Genomic DNA, 17,633 nt, shown 5'->3' with positions numbered 1-17,633 from the left:
GTTGTTGACACTATTCACATCATCATGTACGACAATATTAATCTACAGATCATGACCCCAAATGGACTGCAGGTCTATTTGTGGCTGATCCCTACATATCAGCAGCTCTTGTATGTTTTCATATTGTAGAGTGAAGTCTGAGGGGTGAGTGTACAGTGAGCGATGGTCACTGTACACTGAGCATATAATTGACAATGAATCATTAACCATTAACTAGTAGTTATTCATTTAGAATTGACAGAATAGAAAGCGGCTTGCCCTTAAATGTGGTGAACACCACACTCAACTGTTAATTTAAGTCAAGTGCAAGTCCATCAGAATTGTTAGTGCCCAAATGCATTACCTCAATAAACTACACACTTAATCAATAGCAGACTACAGGTGTTTAATACAGAACAATTCAATGGCGCCTTATACACTGGTGAGGTTGTAAATGGCACCTAGGCCATAATGTACATCCTACCAAAAGGGGTTTTAGCTTCATTATAAAATCTTAAACTAAATAAATTAGTGAGGTGAGAAGCTAGAAGAGGTACAAGTACCATTGTGTACTGCTGGGGAGGAGAGACAGGCAGGAGGACCTGGGGGCAGGAAGGGCTGGAGTAGGAGACAGGCTGAGAGGGCTGCAGAGATGCCACCGGCTACACACGCCAGCAGAAAGAGGAAGGAAATAAAGAGATGCAGAAAAGAAAGAAGAAGGGGAGCAGGCCAGTGAGAAACATAGTTGGAAAGCCAGATGGATAGACAGGAATCAAGAGACAGGAAAACATAGGAAAGATGTGGGTTAGAACACAGAGGAGAAGTTGTTAATGAAATAATGGGTAGTTAAAAATGGGAAAATGTGTTTAGTTCAACAATATTTTAAAATGAAACCATATCTACAAAAATAAATTGACAGAGCTACTACGAAAGAGAGATGAAGAGGAAATATCTGCCATCAGATGTCTTTTATTAATTATTCCTATCAGCGAAACATTGATGTGGACCCACATAATGCACTGGCCACACTTTGAGAGAAAAAGACATGCCATTTCAGCTCATACAGGAATGAGGACTGGCAACGCAGACTAAATTGCTGTGGCTATCACTGCAGCCTACAATCCTGAAAATAAATAATTAGTCTGTAAATTTACCTGTCTACTTTGTCACAAAATTTTGCCAAAACTTCAACAAACTACAGATATCGGAGGTGCTTACCTGAGCCATCATATGGTTGCCCATGGGGTGCTGCTGTGGGGTGGGCAACAGGGCGGTCTGGGGCGGGGGCTGGGGCTGAGGCTGCTGTGGCTGGGGCTGCTGAGATGGACAGGGAAGAAGGCTACGGCTGGACTGGGGTGCAGGGGCCGAGGGACACACATCAGGACTGACCAGGGGCAGGCCTGGATATAAAGTAAAAAGACACTTTAGATACAGGAAAACTGGTTTCTCTTTTTTTCATTTTTGATCTGAGCAAAATGAGAAACCCATGACCCAAGTTTCCTATTAAAACAATTTTATGACAACTGTATCACACCCTGTGCTACAACAGCCACTAGAGGGCAAACTCAAGTTAACATTTATGCAACAGGATGGAGTCTTTCAAGTTCAATTCTCTTAGATCTGGGACAAATAGTACTTGTAAACAACCCCTATTTGTTTAAACCAACATGGAGACATTTTCAATCTATACTAAGTATAGATTGTATTTGTAATTTATTTGTATACAAAGTATACAAATACATTTATGAATACTTTCCTGTTGTCTTAACTTTTTATTGATAAAGTGTTTTCACCTCTGTGGCAAACTCTACTTTTATGACACCTGTGTGGATATGCTGGCACCAAAGCTCACTTTGATTTGAATAAAAGCTATTTTAAAATACTGTTGATTCCTTGCAAGGACGAAGCCAGCATTCATACAATGTACTTGAAATGTCACCTTTGCATGATTATGAGATAACCTGTTTGCAATTAAATGCATGATGCACTTGCTTCACTAAAGTAGCGCTTATCAGAGAGAGGTAATTAAGGCAGTTTATGTTGCAATATTAAGTTAGTTAACAGCAGCCTAAATAACCCCACCCCCCCACTCAATTCAATCCCAGCTCCTACCAGAACGAGAGCCTCTGCAGCTGCCCTGTGAGCCTTTGCTGCTGCCCAAGCTATCCCCTCTCGTGAGGATGGAGATGCCAGAGAAGCTGCTGGCCTTCGTGACCGGTGGCCTCAGTGTGCGGTTGGAGCTGTCTGAGTCAGTGCTGCTCCAGGGCCGTGGCTCCAGACACTTCATGTCGCTGTCTGTGCTGCTTTGACGGCTGCTGGATGCCCGGCTGGAGCTCTCACGGTTCCCCCTGAGAGAAGAGAGAGCGGGGAGGAGAGGAAGGAAATGAGGAGGTGAAGTGAAGAGGATTAAAGGGGGGAGAGAAACCGGAAAAAGAAAAAGGCGAAGTAAAGCAACAATAAAGTAGTGGTAAAAGAGAGTTAAGAGGTAGGAAGGGAGGGAAATGTGCAAATAAGAGAGGAGTTTAAGGGCGTTCAGTAATAGAGGTCAGAGGAGGAGAGAGGACACATTGTGCATACAGGGTAGGAAAGAAACAGTGAGGGGGAAAGGAAAGATGTGTACAGAAAAGAGAAGTGGAAATAAATAAGGATGTAGGTAGAAGCAGAAATAGCAGGAAGGACAGGATAGAGGGGGGAGAGTGGAGGCAGAGGAGCACAGTAAGGTCATCAACAGGTAGGGAGGATGCACACTGTGACAGGCTTCAGAATGGGGCATATAACATAGATGCATGTTGGCTGGTTGAGTGAAACCACGATACCAATCAGGCAACAAACCACTACACGCAATTATCCCCCACCATACAAAAACAGCCACACGCCCACACAAACTCGTCCACAGAGGAAAACACACATGCAGGTAGAATAGATGCCCCAGACAATCAACATCGGGGTGAAATAAGACATCAGTGTGACAACGAGTGAGACAGAAGTCCATGAGGCCGATACACAAACCATTCAAGACTGAAGACACATTCAAACAGGGGACTTGACAGAATGTGGTCTTAAATACATATTTATACACTCAATACAGAGATACAAAAAAACACATGCACACAGAATATATTGACCAAAGTGTAGTATAGACATAATAAACCGGCACAGAAACACATAGAAACATATACACCTTTACACTGAGATCACACATACTGTACATAAACACTCAAGACATTAAGACCAATATGTACATTAATACTCAGAGTCACAAACACTATCTACAAAATAACCACTTGTTAGCACTGGTTCACCACTATGGTTTTGTCAGCTATACTGCTGTATACACACTCATTGGCTTTGTGGCGTGTTGTTGTGATGCTGTCACCCTGGATAAGGGCAGCTGCCAAGAAAACCAATGATCAGACTGTGAGCATAACCACCACTGCAGGAAACCCCTCCATCACAGGTCACAGTTGGGTTTCCCAATGACATGTTAGCATTAAGATTAATATTATCCCAATAAAGATGACAGGATCGTGATGGTGTTGGTGCCTTCCTGCTCAAAGAGCCAGAACCCCTCTATTAATGAAAATTACAATAACCATTAAAGTCAACAAAAAAAAAATATGCATGTATATTTATAATACATACTGTGCTGTGGAATTTTATATAGATAACATTGTAGACCAACAGAGAGCTACAACTCTGTGTTCAAGGCAGCAGAGACAAAACAGCCAGGTCAGCTATAAACACTGTTTTGCATCCTTTGAGAAACTGGGTGGAGGAGGGAGATGAACACAGTAGGTTCAGGTAGAGAGTAAGAGTGAAAATGAGTTAAAAACATGTATCGATGACTCTAGGTAATCTGAATGAGAACATCAGTGAGATGGTAAGGGCGGTATAAGTCTAGTGGTAGTGAGCAGTGTTTGAAGGTGGCAGCAGTTGATAAATATTTCAAAGAGACTGTAATTAATGGAGGACCTATTTTAAGCAGTCTCTGCACAGCCTATTTTAAGGAAGGGAGGGTGCTTTGCTGCTTTCTCACACAGCGCGCACTGGTTCGCTCTGCAGACAAAGATGAGAGCACGGCGAGGGGGAGGAGGAGGGATTCTGCTGTTCATCACATGATATTCCATCTCCCCTGTATTCTCACGACAGCATCTCTCCATCACTCTCACGCACGCACGCACGCACGCACACACACACACACACACACACACACACACACACACACACACACACACACACACACACACACACACACACACACACAACAGGGAAGCCAGGCTGTTGTTCTTCTGCACTTAAATCACTCTCAAGCTTTATTAGACAGAGCAATTAGGCCTTTCTCACTAACGTCTTATTGTTCCCATGTGTTTAAAAAGCTCTGTGTTTTCACTCTGTGGTTTCTTACAGTCCACTCTCTAAACTATGGTTAGCATCTGTATCATCTGTACTTTGTATCATGTATATTTTTATATGACTGAAATGTTACAAGGCAAACAAAAGAGCCAAAACTTAAAACATGCATCATTATAAAAAATAAAATATATTCAAAAACTGCTACAGAATTGAGTGATAAAGAAGAAGGCAACCATACTGATCAGTTGTGCATTCAATTAAATTTGTTTTCAATGAGAGCTGTCCATTGTCTGGGCAGGGTTGATGCATCTGACTCCATGAAATTTCCATCCATTCAGACAAAGCTGAAACCAGCTGAAGTGCTTATGGGAGGATGGATTTGTCACCATCTGTTTAGCCAATTAGAAGCATTTGTTTTGAGAAAAACAGCAGCAAACAGTGAAGACAATTAAGTATACACCATCCTGTTGTTGTGGAATCAAAGGATTGCAAAAACAATGAAAAATGAAAAAAGTTTAGGGAGTGGCCACCCTTATCATGTACAACAGACTCTAATTTGTTAAGTTGCAGGTGACACTATGCACACGTCTCTAATTACATACATATCCTTATCCATCCATATCCTACAAATCCTTACATGTTTGTATGTCTTAATAAATGGGGGGGGGGCACTGTTAAGTACATTAGCTGTTCAGAACAGCATTATAAAGCCTATGCTGTTAACATGCTATACCTTGCAAAGAGAACAATATTTAAGTAATCAGCTTTAAGAGCTGAGGAACACAGGTTTGGACTGGATTAAATCCTAGATCTCAAGAGCAGTCCCTCTGATGAAACGGAAAGCAATGCAAAAAGCACAAAAAAAGGGAATTACAAGGAATGGTAGAGCAGTTATCAGTTCAGTAGTTAATTTTATTTGTCTCAGATTAAGAAAAAATAGTCAACCGGACTGCATAAAGAAGACAAATATATCCAAAAAGCATAACCAAGTACATACAATGGCCTGCAACAAAAAGTATATAACAAGAGGTTCAAAAGTCCACTACCAAGAACCAACTGTTGCTATCAAACACTATTTGATACTTTAAGGACACATTATTTAGAAATGATACACAACTAATTCTGCAACTTTGATATATGCTTGTATAAACCTGACAAAACTGAAACTGAAAACTGTTATCATGCCACATACTGTACTGCACATACTGTCCCAAAAATATTAAATGTATGCTCTTGTTACATAGTTTAAGGATTTTAACAACTAATTCCACATATAGACTATACAGCCCTGTGCGTTATTATCACCAATGCTTGTGCTTTAACTTTGGCAGGGAAAAAAAAAACTTTCCATTATCTCCAGTTGTTCATCATGATATCACAAGAGCTTAGTGAAGCAACAGCCAAATTATACTCCTGGGCACTGGGGAAAAATCCAGCACCAAATTAGAGCTAAATTGAATGTTTCATGGGGGGCAGTACAACGCATACTGCAGAGATTTTCACAAACATTTTCTTCCAAAACAAGACTACACATTCCTAAAGTGATCACACAAACTTAAGACCAGTATTAAGTGTCTTTACACCACAGAACATCTACATCCAAGATATAAGGCCAGCTGAACAAAGAACCCCCTAATCCAGTTAATTAAATTTACAGTCAAAAGACAACTTGTAAACTGCAACTTTAATGACAGCACCCACTTCTTTGGTGATAGAACAAGTATAAATGTTTAGCATCGGCCAAACAGCGAGAAATCTTTACTACTGAACATTGGAATAATGGCTTGTTCAATCATGTGTGAATTTAACTGTTGCAACCAAAGAGCTTATGCAGGGAGACGGCCACATGACAGGTTAATGCCAACAATCCATGAAACCTATACTCAAACATACTGATGGAAATATGCAGGAATGAAGATCTTTAACAGTATGTCATCCAGAGCTGAGCTGATGACAGGATGATGGCCAAAAGTACCATTTTATTCTGAAGAGACATGCTGTCCCTTCTGGTATTAAGTTGTGTGAAGAGGACTTATTTTCAGCAGGACAATGATCATCAATTTGACATCAAAGACTAAGGTGCCAGGCACCCCGGTAGCTCACCGGGTAAGAACACGTACAAACTTGTTAAAGCTGAGTCCTACCGCATCTTGGGTTCAAATCCGACCTCAGGCCATTTGCTGCATGTCGTCCCCCCTCTCTCCCCTGCCTTTCCTGTCTCTCTCTACTGTGACTGTTAAATAAAGCAGAAATGCCAAAAAATAATCTTAAAAAAAGACTAAGATGACAGGAGTATTTGGAGTTTCAGGAAGTTAAGGAGTTCTGACCTGCATGACATTCCATCCATTGTGCAATAGTCTCACTGCAAGCTGTGATTACGGTAAAATGTGGACATATCAAATATTGACAAATTCTGACTTTCAGTAAATACTTGTACTCATTTTGAACACAAATGTGTAATACTGACGAGAAACATAATTTGACAAAAAAGTATTGGTATTTTGGATAAGTGATGAAACCATTTTTGTGATAGTTTTTGGTAGCGGACTCAGACTTTTGGACCCAACTGTGCCTTTATACAAAAGACAGAGAGGAGGAAGGGAAACATAAAGGAAAAAAAACAAAAACAAAACAAATTATGCACTATGAATGACAAGGGTTAACATGAATATCATAAGGCTACAAAGAAGAAAAGAATCCTGCACATAATGTAGTACTTGACTGATCCATTATATTTGCTGGGATTTGGTACTTTTTTAGCTTAATTTTAAAAGCACTAAAGGTAATTCTTACTATTTTATGTGCTACTATGCAACAGGTGACATATTTACATAAACTATAAGACCAAATAAACCACAAAACAAACACCTTACTGTGGAAGTAATGCAGTTACTGCATATAAAATGTATGTGATGTGGACAGGGTGGAAGGGTAAGTAGGTCAATCAGTCCCCAGTGAAACCACAAAGCAGCCATGCATGGGCCATGGGAAGCCCCACGGTGCAATGCTGGAATAGCCATCAATCAGCCGACTACGCCAAGCAAAGATATAACACCACCACAAGTCAAGTCACCACTACCACCACCAAACCACTTTCAGAGATGGGCATGGCAACACACAAGTCAAAGTCAGCAGCACCCCAGTACCTAAAGATCTGCCTCCTCTTTTGAGAGCTAGAGGAGTAGCCCTCAGTGGAAAGTCTGTTGGGGTTAACATTGGGAGAAAAATGCTAGGGTTACAGGACTGGATTTGAGAAGAGGGGAGGGTGTTTGGGGAGGGTGGGGTAGGTGGATCAGAAAAAAGGAGGGGTTGGGGATTGATGTAGGCATAGTGTAGAACTTATAACCTTGGTAGAAAACGCACACAAAGCATAAACTTTGACTACTGAAAAGCCCACGCTCTATTTTTCTCTCCCTCTCAGCATATTATCTCGTAATCGTTCATCCTGGGTGCCTGGGTGGGAGGCTAACTGTGACTGCCCTTGTTAGCTCACTTTTATTCCACTACCTACACATCTTTGTAACAGTTATGACCCCCAATGTCAATGTCTGGAGAAGAAAATGATCCATAAATATTGACCATTTGCCTGAAACTTAAAGTGATCATTGAAATTTTGTGTGAGGAGCTAGTCTAATGTAACAGGAATGATATATTCTATTAACACTGCTAACTCTATGAGTGGATAGCCCCGTACCTGTTATAATTGGAAATGAATAAGCAGACTGTAACCTTAGGGGAGCAGGAGGGCAGGGACATCTCAGTCTTATTAAGTGCACACACTATAGTCTCCAATAGGATGCATCATCTTACCTGTTGTCGTTGATGTATCCATTTTGAGAGGACTGTAAAGAAAAAGACACCTGCACATTACGAATAGCTTCATTCATCCATCTATCCAGATGCACTTAGGCCCAAAACTCAACCATCACAGATCAACATTTTAAAGCTTCACAAATCGCAGGGATTTACTGCGGAATGATATATGTGACTCAACAAATATATGACTCAAGATTATAATAATAATACTACTGACAATAATGATGATAAATTCCACTCATTTCAGGGGCAAATCTGGAAGTGCTAAATGAGGAAAGTCATCATCTGTCTAAGAATTCTCATTTTGCACTCCTAGCTTTCCTTAGACCCATACAGAGTTATGTGTCGTTAGTCAAGGTGGCAGGGGGAAATAATAAATGGATCAGAGCATGGATTGTGAATTGAGTGTTAATCTGGCTTTCCCCGTGCTTCACCTGTCCAGGTCCCTCACTTACTTCTCGGGCAAAGATCCGGTCTCGTACCCGCTGATATTCTTCCTCTCGCTCCTCAATGGACTTGCTACGCCGCCCGTCCTGCAGCGGCACACGGATCTGCCAATCAGAACATCAAAGAAAATGACAATACACAAGAGACTATAACTTCAGTGATTATCCAAAAGCGTTAACCCTAATGGTGGCAAACAGCAGTATATCAACAATTAATACAATGACAAAAGTACTCAAATGTAATTCCAATGCAGAATAGCCGGGGAAATATGTCTGCTACTAATGGTCATTTATCTGGCAGAATTCTCTAAATTAATTTCATTTAATTTTACTTACTGAATCATGGCATTGATTCATATTGTTGATTTTGTTGTGCTAATTTTACTCCTCACAGCTTGGTTTTAAAGGATGTTAGTTAACTAGAGATCGACCGATAAATCGTCCGGCCGATATATCGGCTGATATTTGCGTTTTATACTGGGTATCGGTATCAGCATTGGCCGATGCGCGGGTGCGTTTGCTGATATATTTTCCCCGGCATGATTTACTGACGGGCAGCCCTGTGATGCTGGAGACGCTGCAGCCCACATGTAGTCCATGCTTTGCCCCTCCCCCACAAGCACAGTGTGTGCAGCAGCTGTTTTGGAAGCCTGCCAACAGCATCAACTCCTTTGAAAGAACAGTAAGTATTAAACTTTCAAAGAATTTTTTTAACTGTTTAACTTTGCTGAATTATTGCCTTACACTTTGAAAGTGGAAACACGAATACCAAATACACGCTCTATAAAAGTGCTTGCAACTGTATTTAGCGAGTTTGTGGGTCAGAAATGGAAAACGGGAATGTCGAATGCCTCGTCTATAAAACTGCTTGTCATTGTTTTTAGGGAGCTACAGACGAAGTTTCAAGCCAGTAGTTGTATGCATAGCTATTACGAACACCGGTCACAGGATTAAGTAATGCCAATGTTATCAAATCAGTTCAGTGGTGTTTGTTTGTGTTTAAGTCAGCAACCAAGCAGAGGTTTTGGCACGTACGTGTGCGCGTGTGCGTGTGTGTGTGCGTGTGCGTGTGTGTGTGTGTCTCTCCCCCTCTCTCACTCACTCTAACTGAGAGCGGAGTGAAGCAGCCATCACAGCGATGTATGTGAGAGCACTGCTCCACCTTAAGAGGACCTTTTAAAAGTATGATGAGAGAAATGTTTTATACGTGGTAGGAATATTTATTCGTGTTAACATTGATAAGGCACCAGACATAGGTGCAACGTGTTGCTTGTACAATTTGTTGCTTAATGTGCTGCTGACATCACTGTTATTTTATAATCTGATTTATGTTCTGGGGTTGGCTACATCTGACCGCTTCTTTTACAGTTTCGTTTAGGCCTAGCCTACTAGTGTGTGGTCTTTGCATAATAGGCAGCATAGTAAAACATTTTATTTTATGTAGAAAAAATTAAAACCATGGCAGGCCTATTGTACAAATTAAGCATTTTATTTCAATGGCTACTTTTCAGGGTTTGTTGTTTTCTTAAATTATTAAAATGTGTTGACAAGGAGGATTTTGTGATGACGAGATTATGTCTATTTGTCTTATATGTCACCAAGCAATGCATCATCAGGGCTGTGTTGCAGATGATTGATGAAAGCCTTTTACCCTTCCACACTACTGTTATTCCTGTGCACCCCACCCATCAGATGAGCACATAATACCAGGGTGATATGAATATAAGATGATGGCACAAGATTGAAACTGATACTTAATGTGTTTTTGTTTATTCTTTTGAAAGAAATGGCTGAACAGAAATCAAACCCAGTGTGGCAGCAATTAAGGGAGAATTAAGTGCACTGAACCCTTTTTATCTGAATGTGTATTGTGTTTCTATTACATTGTTGTTTATTTAAATGTTCTACATTTTCTGCAAACCGAAAACAAAGAGGATGCAGCTTGTTACTACTGTTTAGACCACCACTTTAATTATTTATTTCATATATGCCTCCAATATTTAGCACTGAAGCATTTAGCATTAGCACTAAACCCTTTTTTCATCTAGCCTAATTGTTTGACAGTTTCCATTACTTGTGTTCTACATCTTTTTACCTGTTGATTATTTTGTATGCATAAGAGTGTTAAACATTCTTTGAGTTCAATAAATGTTTCTTTTTTTAAAATTAAGACTCATAACATTTGTTATCATTGTGTCATATTTATCATGTAAACTGAGGGAGTAAAAGCAGTATCGGCTCCAAATACCAGCTTAAAAAAAAAAATCGGCAGCACATGTCGGCCATCAGCTAAGGCTGATGTTAAAAAAAAAAAAAAAAAAAAAAAAAAAAAAAAAATGGTATCAGCATCAGTCCTAAAAAAAATCCCTATCAGTCGATCTCTAATGTTAACTGCCCCTGATCATATCATCAAGTTATTCTTCCCACTTCCACATGTTCATTTTATACACGAACACAAGGTGTCAACAGAAGAAATGCAAACAAGCCAAATGAAAATGGGCAGCCAACAACTGATGACTATTACCCGAATTCTGAGATCCTTTTTAACATAAGATTGGTTCAGGTTGCTTTCAAAGTCACAATGCAACACAAATAGACACTGAGAGCCCTCTGTAATCTGGTTATTATTAAAACCATTATTTTCATTAAACCTCAGAAAACATGTCAGAAACTTGCATTCCGAGCATATGATGACAGGTATGACATAGTACGCTTATTTATGAATCAAAAATGTGGATAGTGAAGGTGATATACTTAATAAGTCTCACTGAACACAGTGCAGTGTACCTGATTATCATCTTTGTCCATGCTGGCATCATCTCTCTTGAGGATGAACTTCTTCTGGAAGTCCATGTTGCGCTCATCCTTGATGTGTTCAGAGAACCTTTGTTCTGGGCTGCAAAAAGTAACACAGGAGAAAAGGTGTGACTATCAACATACTTACTAACACACTGTGTCATATCCACACGCCAAACAGCCTGCACAAACAAGCAAACATAGGTCCTTCTTGGCACAGACTTCTCCAACATGGATTCAGTTGTAAAAAAGTATAAATAATTGCTTCACTTTCTTACAGATTTTGTCAAGAGATTTTAAACTGTGTCATTTTTAACTGTTGCTTAAAAATGATTTGGCAGCGACGCCTCAATTCTTAAAAAAATTAAGCAGTAAAATAAGTACTACTGTGCCTGTTGTTTGCTGATGTTGCACCTACCACGTCCACATCTTCAGACTGTGAACTATGCTTAACTCATATTACACCTTGCCCAGTGAGCCACTCACATGCGCGTGTTGCCTGTCTTGTTGATGATGACGGCCTTGCCTGTCTGGTCCACATTGTGGTCCATGCCAAAGTAGGCAGCCACACGGTGCAGCAGCATGCGGTGATATGAGGTCATCTGAGGAAACTTCTTATACTGGTTACTGCAGGTGGGATATGAGATAAAGCTTGGAGTGTATATAGTAGTAAGAAACATGTCATACAGGCTACTGAAGGAATGCTACAATGAAATGGCATAAAACAATGTTGCGTTGTGATTGACAAATTCAGAGCCACTTAGAATGGTTCAGACTGAACCATCTTACCTCAAAAGACTGCATGGCACAGAAATACTACCACTAATTACTGGTATTAATAATAATATATTAAGTAAAAAAAGATAATAATAAACTATTGCTACTTCTTGATTTCTTGCAAAATGTTACAATGTCAACTGTTGATTGAATGCCCAACTGATAATGTGAGAGAAAAGACACAAGAGTCCTATTTGGGAATTGTTTCAGCCAGTGGACTAAAAATTGATTTCTAGTCCTGGGATTCTGCACAAGATTAAAATAGATGTTTTAGCAGGCTGTCTGATATACCTTTCCTTCTCATACAAAACTGCATTATATTGGGATTTACAAAGTACAATGCAGTGGGGTAAGCACTCCAATAATAATAATAATGTTTTTCTCTAATACCGTTTAACTCTTATTTTCATGATCTGAGCTTGGGACTGGGACTTGGATAATTTGGCCCCACTGTGCACAAGGGAATTTCAAATAGTCTTTCTATACAGTAACACTAGCAATATTCAGCCACAAGGGGAAACAAAGTCTCAGCCAAAACTACACTATAGTTGAAATAAAAGAGGAAACTGTCAACAACTTGCCATAATTATTTCATTACCACGGCATTCTATAAATAAAATGGGATGGACACAGAAGAGCTAAATTTAAATACAAGTGAGTGAGTGGTTGTAAAGAATGTGGCTCACTTGTCGTCATTAATGAACTCCAGGATATCTTGTTCTAGTTTCAGCAGCATCATTCGATCCCTGTAGAGGCAAGGGGGGTGGGGGGGTTGAGCCAGTGACAGAGGGAGTCATTGGGTGCAGACAGAGTGGTAAGCAAAGATCAAAACAAGAGTTACTACAATAAATATTTTTTTAATCTGTGTAAAGTGAGGATAGTCAGCTATACAACAGCCATACATAGCTTATAGCAGGGGCTGCATTCAATGAGAACACAGCAAAAACATCAAAATAGAAAAGATGCCTTAGCCGTAACAATATATATGTAGTTAGCGGATCAAAGACGATGTAAGGTCAACTATTGAAATATCAAACTTGGTGCCCGATGTTTCAACACACTTCAGTTGTTGGTGCCAAAAAAGCACCAACTGTTGGTGTCCTGTCCTGTCCCTAACAATTCCTTTATATGTGAACACTGGGCGGTACTGTGTTCTCCTTGATGAAGCAGAGAAGCCGCTACTACAAAGGCTGGATCCATCTTGGGAGGTGGATTCATACCTGGGATTGTTTTTCAGTGTGTTGACCAGAAACTCATGAACATCGATGCCCGTGGAGTCAGTGTACTCTTGACTGGAGTCTGATGGAGAGAGGATATATATATTTATTTTTTATAGAAAACAGCCAGGGAAGAGAAAGAAAAAGTTCCAATTTGTGAAACTGCATGGGATGAGAAAGCTAGTGATTAATACATTATCAGAGTGCAAGAGAGATAAAAAGAGTCAAGTCAGAATGCTAAATATAGCTGCTACAATGATACCTCACGACCCCAGCAATGACACGCCACGTTGCTCAGGAAAAAATAAACACCTGAAGCAGATACACTGAGACACCAACTAGCTTCATGTTGCTTTTACATGCACGTACATGTGCATGCATGCGCAACACACACGCACGCGCAACACACACACACACACCAGAGGGATCATTTTCTACTATTTTCCGCCACACTAGACAGTCAGGCTAGCCGTTTCATCTCTGCTGTTCTCAGATTCTAATGAGGCCTGAAGGCCTGAGTGGAGGAAGGAAGGGTGGGAGGGAGAGGGAGGGAGAATGAAGAAAGAGGGATCCTCTTGCCTTTCTAAGAAATTACCTTGACATCATTGCATCTTGGTTTTTAATATTAAGTGCATGCTGAATTAAATGTGTTTCTCACGGTAACAGCAATTTAGAAATAACTAAGGATGTTTTCACTTTCATTTAAGTAGTGATACAGCAGTCATCATGTTTGTATGAGCAAAACCGATAAACTTACTCTTGTCTACCATTAGATATGTAGATTATGTCAAAACTGATGTTATTAGAGGTTGGATTCAACAGGAATATACAACTACCACTGCACAACGACAGTCTTACCACGTGACAACATCTTGCGTGGAGTCTTGTCCTTCTTCTCCTTCTCTTCATTTTCATACTCATCTTTGGAGGACTTCTCCTCCTCCTTGTCTGACGGACAGCTGATGTGAAGTTGGATGATATCCTGGAAAAGCACAATCATTTGCCATAATTCATGACTGTACAATTTTGTATTTGAATTCTACTTCAATTGCTGTCTATCAAGCATTATTGGTCATTAATCCCTCAGACACCACAGCTGCATCCAAAACAATGCAAGCAAGACTAACTGTAGTGATTACAGTATCAAAATCCATATGAGATATAGGAATGTTACCGATTCTGGAGGTCCATCATTGGAAAATGGACCAGAGGACTCCTCACACACTGCCAGACTCCGCACTAGCTTCAGCTTGGCATTAGACTGAAACACAATCACATACACTTTCTTTGTAGAATCCACTGTTCATTTTTCAATGTTAGAGTTTACAACTTGAAATAATAATAAATGCAGATACTGTAAAGTCCTATGGTACCAGGCTGCATAGGCAGCATCAACTGTGGCTGTAGCTGAAATTACTACAGTCCTGGGATCATTAAGAAAAGCACATCATTCACCAATGATGAAGAGAACGTCTGTACTATACAGCTTTGCAGCTCCAGTAGGTTCTCTGTCTTTCTGTGTCCTAATATGGTGGCCTTTTCCTCTAGATGTTTCATTTGCATTTGCAAATCTTGAAAAAGGAAAAAATAGGTTTTGTTATACATATATTAGCCATTGCAGCTATTACAGAGTTTACGCATGAATGAGACTGTAACACCGGATGAGCAAACATTACTCAGTAGGTGAAGGAAGTGAGAGAACATTATTTGATGTTAGGAGCGAAGGCCAGACAAACTGACTGACCTGATGCCCACCTATTGCACTGTGTCAGAAATCTAATAGCAAATAGCCCATTTACCTTTAAACTCAGCTTTGTTGAAGACTGCCTTATTATACAACGTGGACATGATAAGTGCTGAAATAATTAGCTGATTAACTGATTAGTCATTCAACAGAAAATTAAGTGATAGCAATTTTGATAATCTATCAACTACTGTAGTTATTTATCAAATAAATATACCACATGCTAGTTATATCTCCACAAATATAAGTATTGCTTCATATCATAATGTTAATACCTTGGGGCTTTTTTGGCTGCTGGTCAGATTGTGTGAGTAATTAAAGATAACATTTTGCCTTCTGCTAACCTGCTATGTGTATTTGTCTTTTTTTACATGTATATACAAATGTGAAAAGTTAGTTGTAACCGTAGATGCAATACTGTGGCTTTATGTCTTTGATTCCATGAGCACGTGCTTGGAAACTGTGTAACTCCCTCGACTATAACGCTTACATAAACCCCGAATATGAGTGATAATAGAATTCCCTGAGGGAAGGAGGAGGAGCTAAAGGGAGACGGGGAGAACACTGGGAACAGTAATACAACAGTTGATTAGGGTACTGCCTCTTGGCAGATTATGGACTAAAACCTTGAGGGAAACACCTGAGGGGGGTGGTGATCCAACTAAACAAATTTTAGTATTGTGGTAATAGTGTTTTTGTCTTAAGAGGATGCCACTGACACACTTGGCTTCTTATCCATCCAGTAGTATGCAAAGATGAGAGGGGATCCACACAGTAGAAATGAGGTCAGGACAAGAGAGGTTTTGCTGCAAAAACACAGATGCACAGAGGCTGTTTGACTCTGTGTGTGTGTGTGTGTGTGTGTGTGTGTGTATATACGTGTGTCCACGCTCATGCATGGTGTAATGGTGAGTGCAAACACAGCAATGCAAATGAGCAAAGAGAAGAGAGCGTTTGATCTAATCTCATTTACAGGAGGGCATTATAAGCAGCTCAAGGAAAGAATGTGGCATGAGAAAGCCACTCCCATAAATACACACAGAAATAGGCCTTAACTCGCATGTCCATGCATTGCTAATGACTGCCCTGTCACTTTAAAAACTATGTACATGTATTTTTTACATTTAATTTTCAGGACGGATTTTACTCCTATAGCATGAAAGAACACCTTGGTGGAAAGAGCACCAAAAGGTGCCAAAAGGGTTAGGAACTGAACAGTGAACTAGCTGCATCATAGTGAAAGCCCTTCATTTGATCCACTGATTAAACATGAATTGACTGCCTAATAGCAAAGATTACTGGTGCAATTCCACTAAGCTGAAAACATTATTAATGTAATTGGAAATCATTTATTTATCAAAACATCACTCCAGCTTCCAAACTGACCTGATTACAGTCTATTATCAGCAGGCTAAGGTATATTCTCCTCTTTGAGGCATGTGTGGCCTCAGTGAGATCACTCTACCAAGCCTACTTTTAACCCTCTCAAACGAATTATGATTATAAGCCACTAATAATAAGAGGGGTGTCTAACCTATTAGACTGTAGTTGAGAGGATTAGAATGTTAATAATGGAAGGCCGGCTTGCACCACAAACTAGAGGGAGTTATTTCAGGCAGAAGGACTTCAAGTTAGTTAGATGACTTCAAGAAATATCAGTATCTGCTCAGGTACTTACTTTGGCCCTTTTCCTGCCATGGCCATGGTTAGGAGCCCGTCTCTGCAAAAGAAAATTTAAAATTTACACTGTTACTATATGCTACAGTATCTCTTGTATATGACAATGCACATTAAATACATAAGTACTAACTATCAAATGATTTGACAAAGTAACACAGGCAAGAAAACAACATAAACAATTTGACCACAAAAAGGGATGCTTAATTTTGACTTATCATGCTCATAATGACCCATTAAAACCACTGAATAGATTAAAAAAAAAATTGCGAGGACAAATCTGAAACCAAATGCAGCAGCTAGAAACTGTTCAAGTGGGGAGAATAAGACTTGATCACTGGCATAAAACATGTATAAAACAGCCTAGAGCACATATGATACCTATCATGCCCACTAGTAAACACCATTAGGGAGTTGCATCCACCATGTGCCAAACGTTATTTTTGATTTTGCACGACAAAACACCATGAATAAAGAGCAACTGTTTTTAATCAGTAAAATTCAATTTCATAACTTACAGGCTAAGCCTCAAAAGAAGGCTATGTTGCAAATGTGTATTTAATTTACGTAAATTTCTATTGCATTGATAATCTATAGTACCATGGACAGCACTTGTTTGCAGCAGGCATAAAGTAGCTTAACAAAAGTCAAAAGCAATGACATTGTTTTTGCTTTTTTGGAATACCTAACTACGTTCTCTTACCTAACCACATTGTTTTAAACAGTATCCAGTACACTCTTTACACATACTAGACAGCCAAAAGTCAGGCTTGGCAAGCGATCATAGACAGAAATGCCAATCTGCAGTAAAAGAATAAGTAGGACACA

General features: G+C 39.8%; 1 protein-coding gene across 15 annotated transcripts in view; it reads right to left on the bottom strand.

The window, feature by feature from the left end:
* The window catches only part of r3hdm2 (R3H domain containing 2), a 69,645-nt gene that overhangs the window by 17,550 nt on the left and 34,462 nt on the right, over positions 1-17,633 (bottom strand). For 4 of the 15 annotated variants that reach the window (XM_030051259.1, XM_030051258.1, XM_030051255.1 and 1 more), the window contains 13 exons: positions 16,807-16,848; positions 14,559-14,645; positions 14,243-14,366; positions 13,388-13,466; positions 12,854-12,913; positions 11,877-12,017; positions 11,382-11,490; positions 8,604-8,699; positions 8,143-8,192; positions 7,479-7,532; positions 2,092-2,327; positions 1,198-1,379; positions 543-641 (listed from right to left, as the gene is read on the bottom strand). In XM_030051259.1, coding sequence (XP_029907119.1) covers positions 543-641; positions 1,198-1,379; positions 2,092-2,327; positions 7,479-7,532; positions 8,143-8,192; positions 8,604-8,699; positions 11,382-11,490; positions 11,877-12,017; positions 12,854-12,913; positions 13,388-13,466; positions 14,243-14,366; positions 14,559-14,645; positions 16,807-16,848 — 1,359 coding nt within the window. The remainder of the gene's footprint in view (positions 1-542; positions 642-1,197; positions 1,380-2,091; positions 2,328-7,478; positions 7,533-8,142; positions 8,193-8,603; positions 8,700-11,381; positions 11,491-11,876; positions 12,018-12,853; positions 12,914-13,387; positions 13,467-14,242; positions 14,367-14,558; positions 14,646-16,806; positions 16,849-17,633) is intronic. The other 11 variants (XM_030051261.1, XM_030051260.1, XM_030051267.1 and 8 more) reach the window with 7 other exon arrangements.

This window comes from Myripristis murdjan, chromosome 5, assembly GCF_902150065.1.
Source record: "Myripristis murdjan chromosome 5, fMyrMur1.1, whole genome shotgun sequence".
Classification (NCBI taxonomy): domain Eukaryota; kingdom Metazoa; phylum Chordata; class Actinopteri; order Holocentriformes; family Holocentridae; genus Myripristis; species Myripristis murdjan.
The sequence above is the reverse complement of the archived record's forward strand: the minus strand, read 5'-3'. Positions and strand labels throughout refer to the sequence as shown.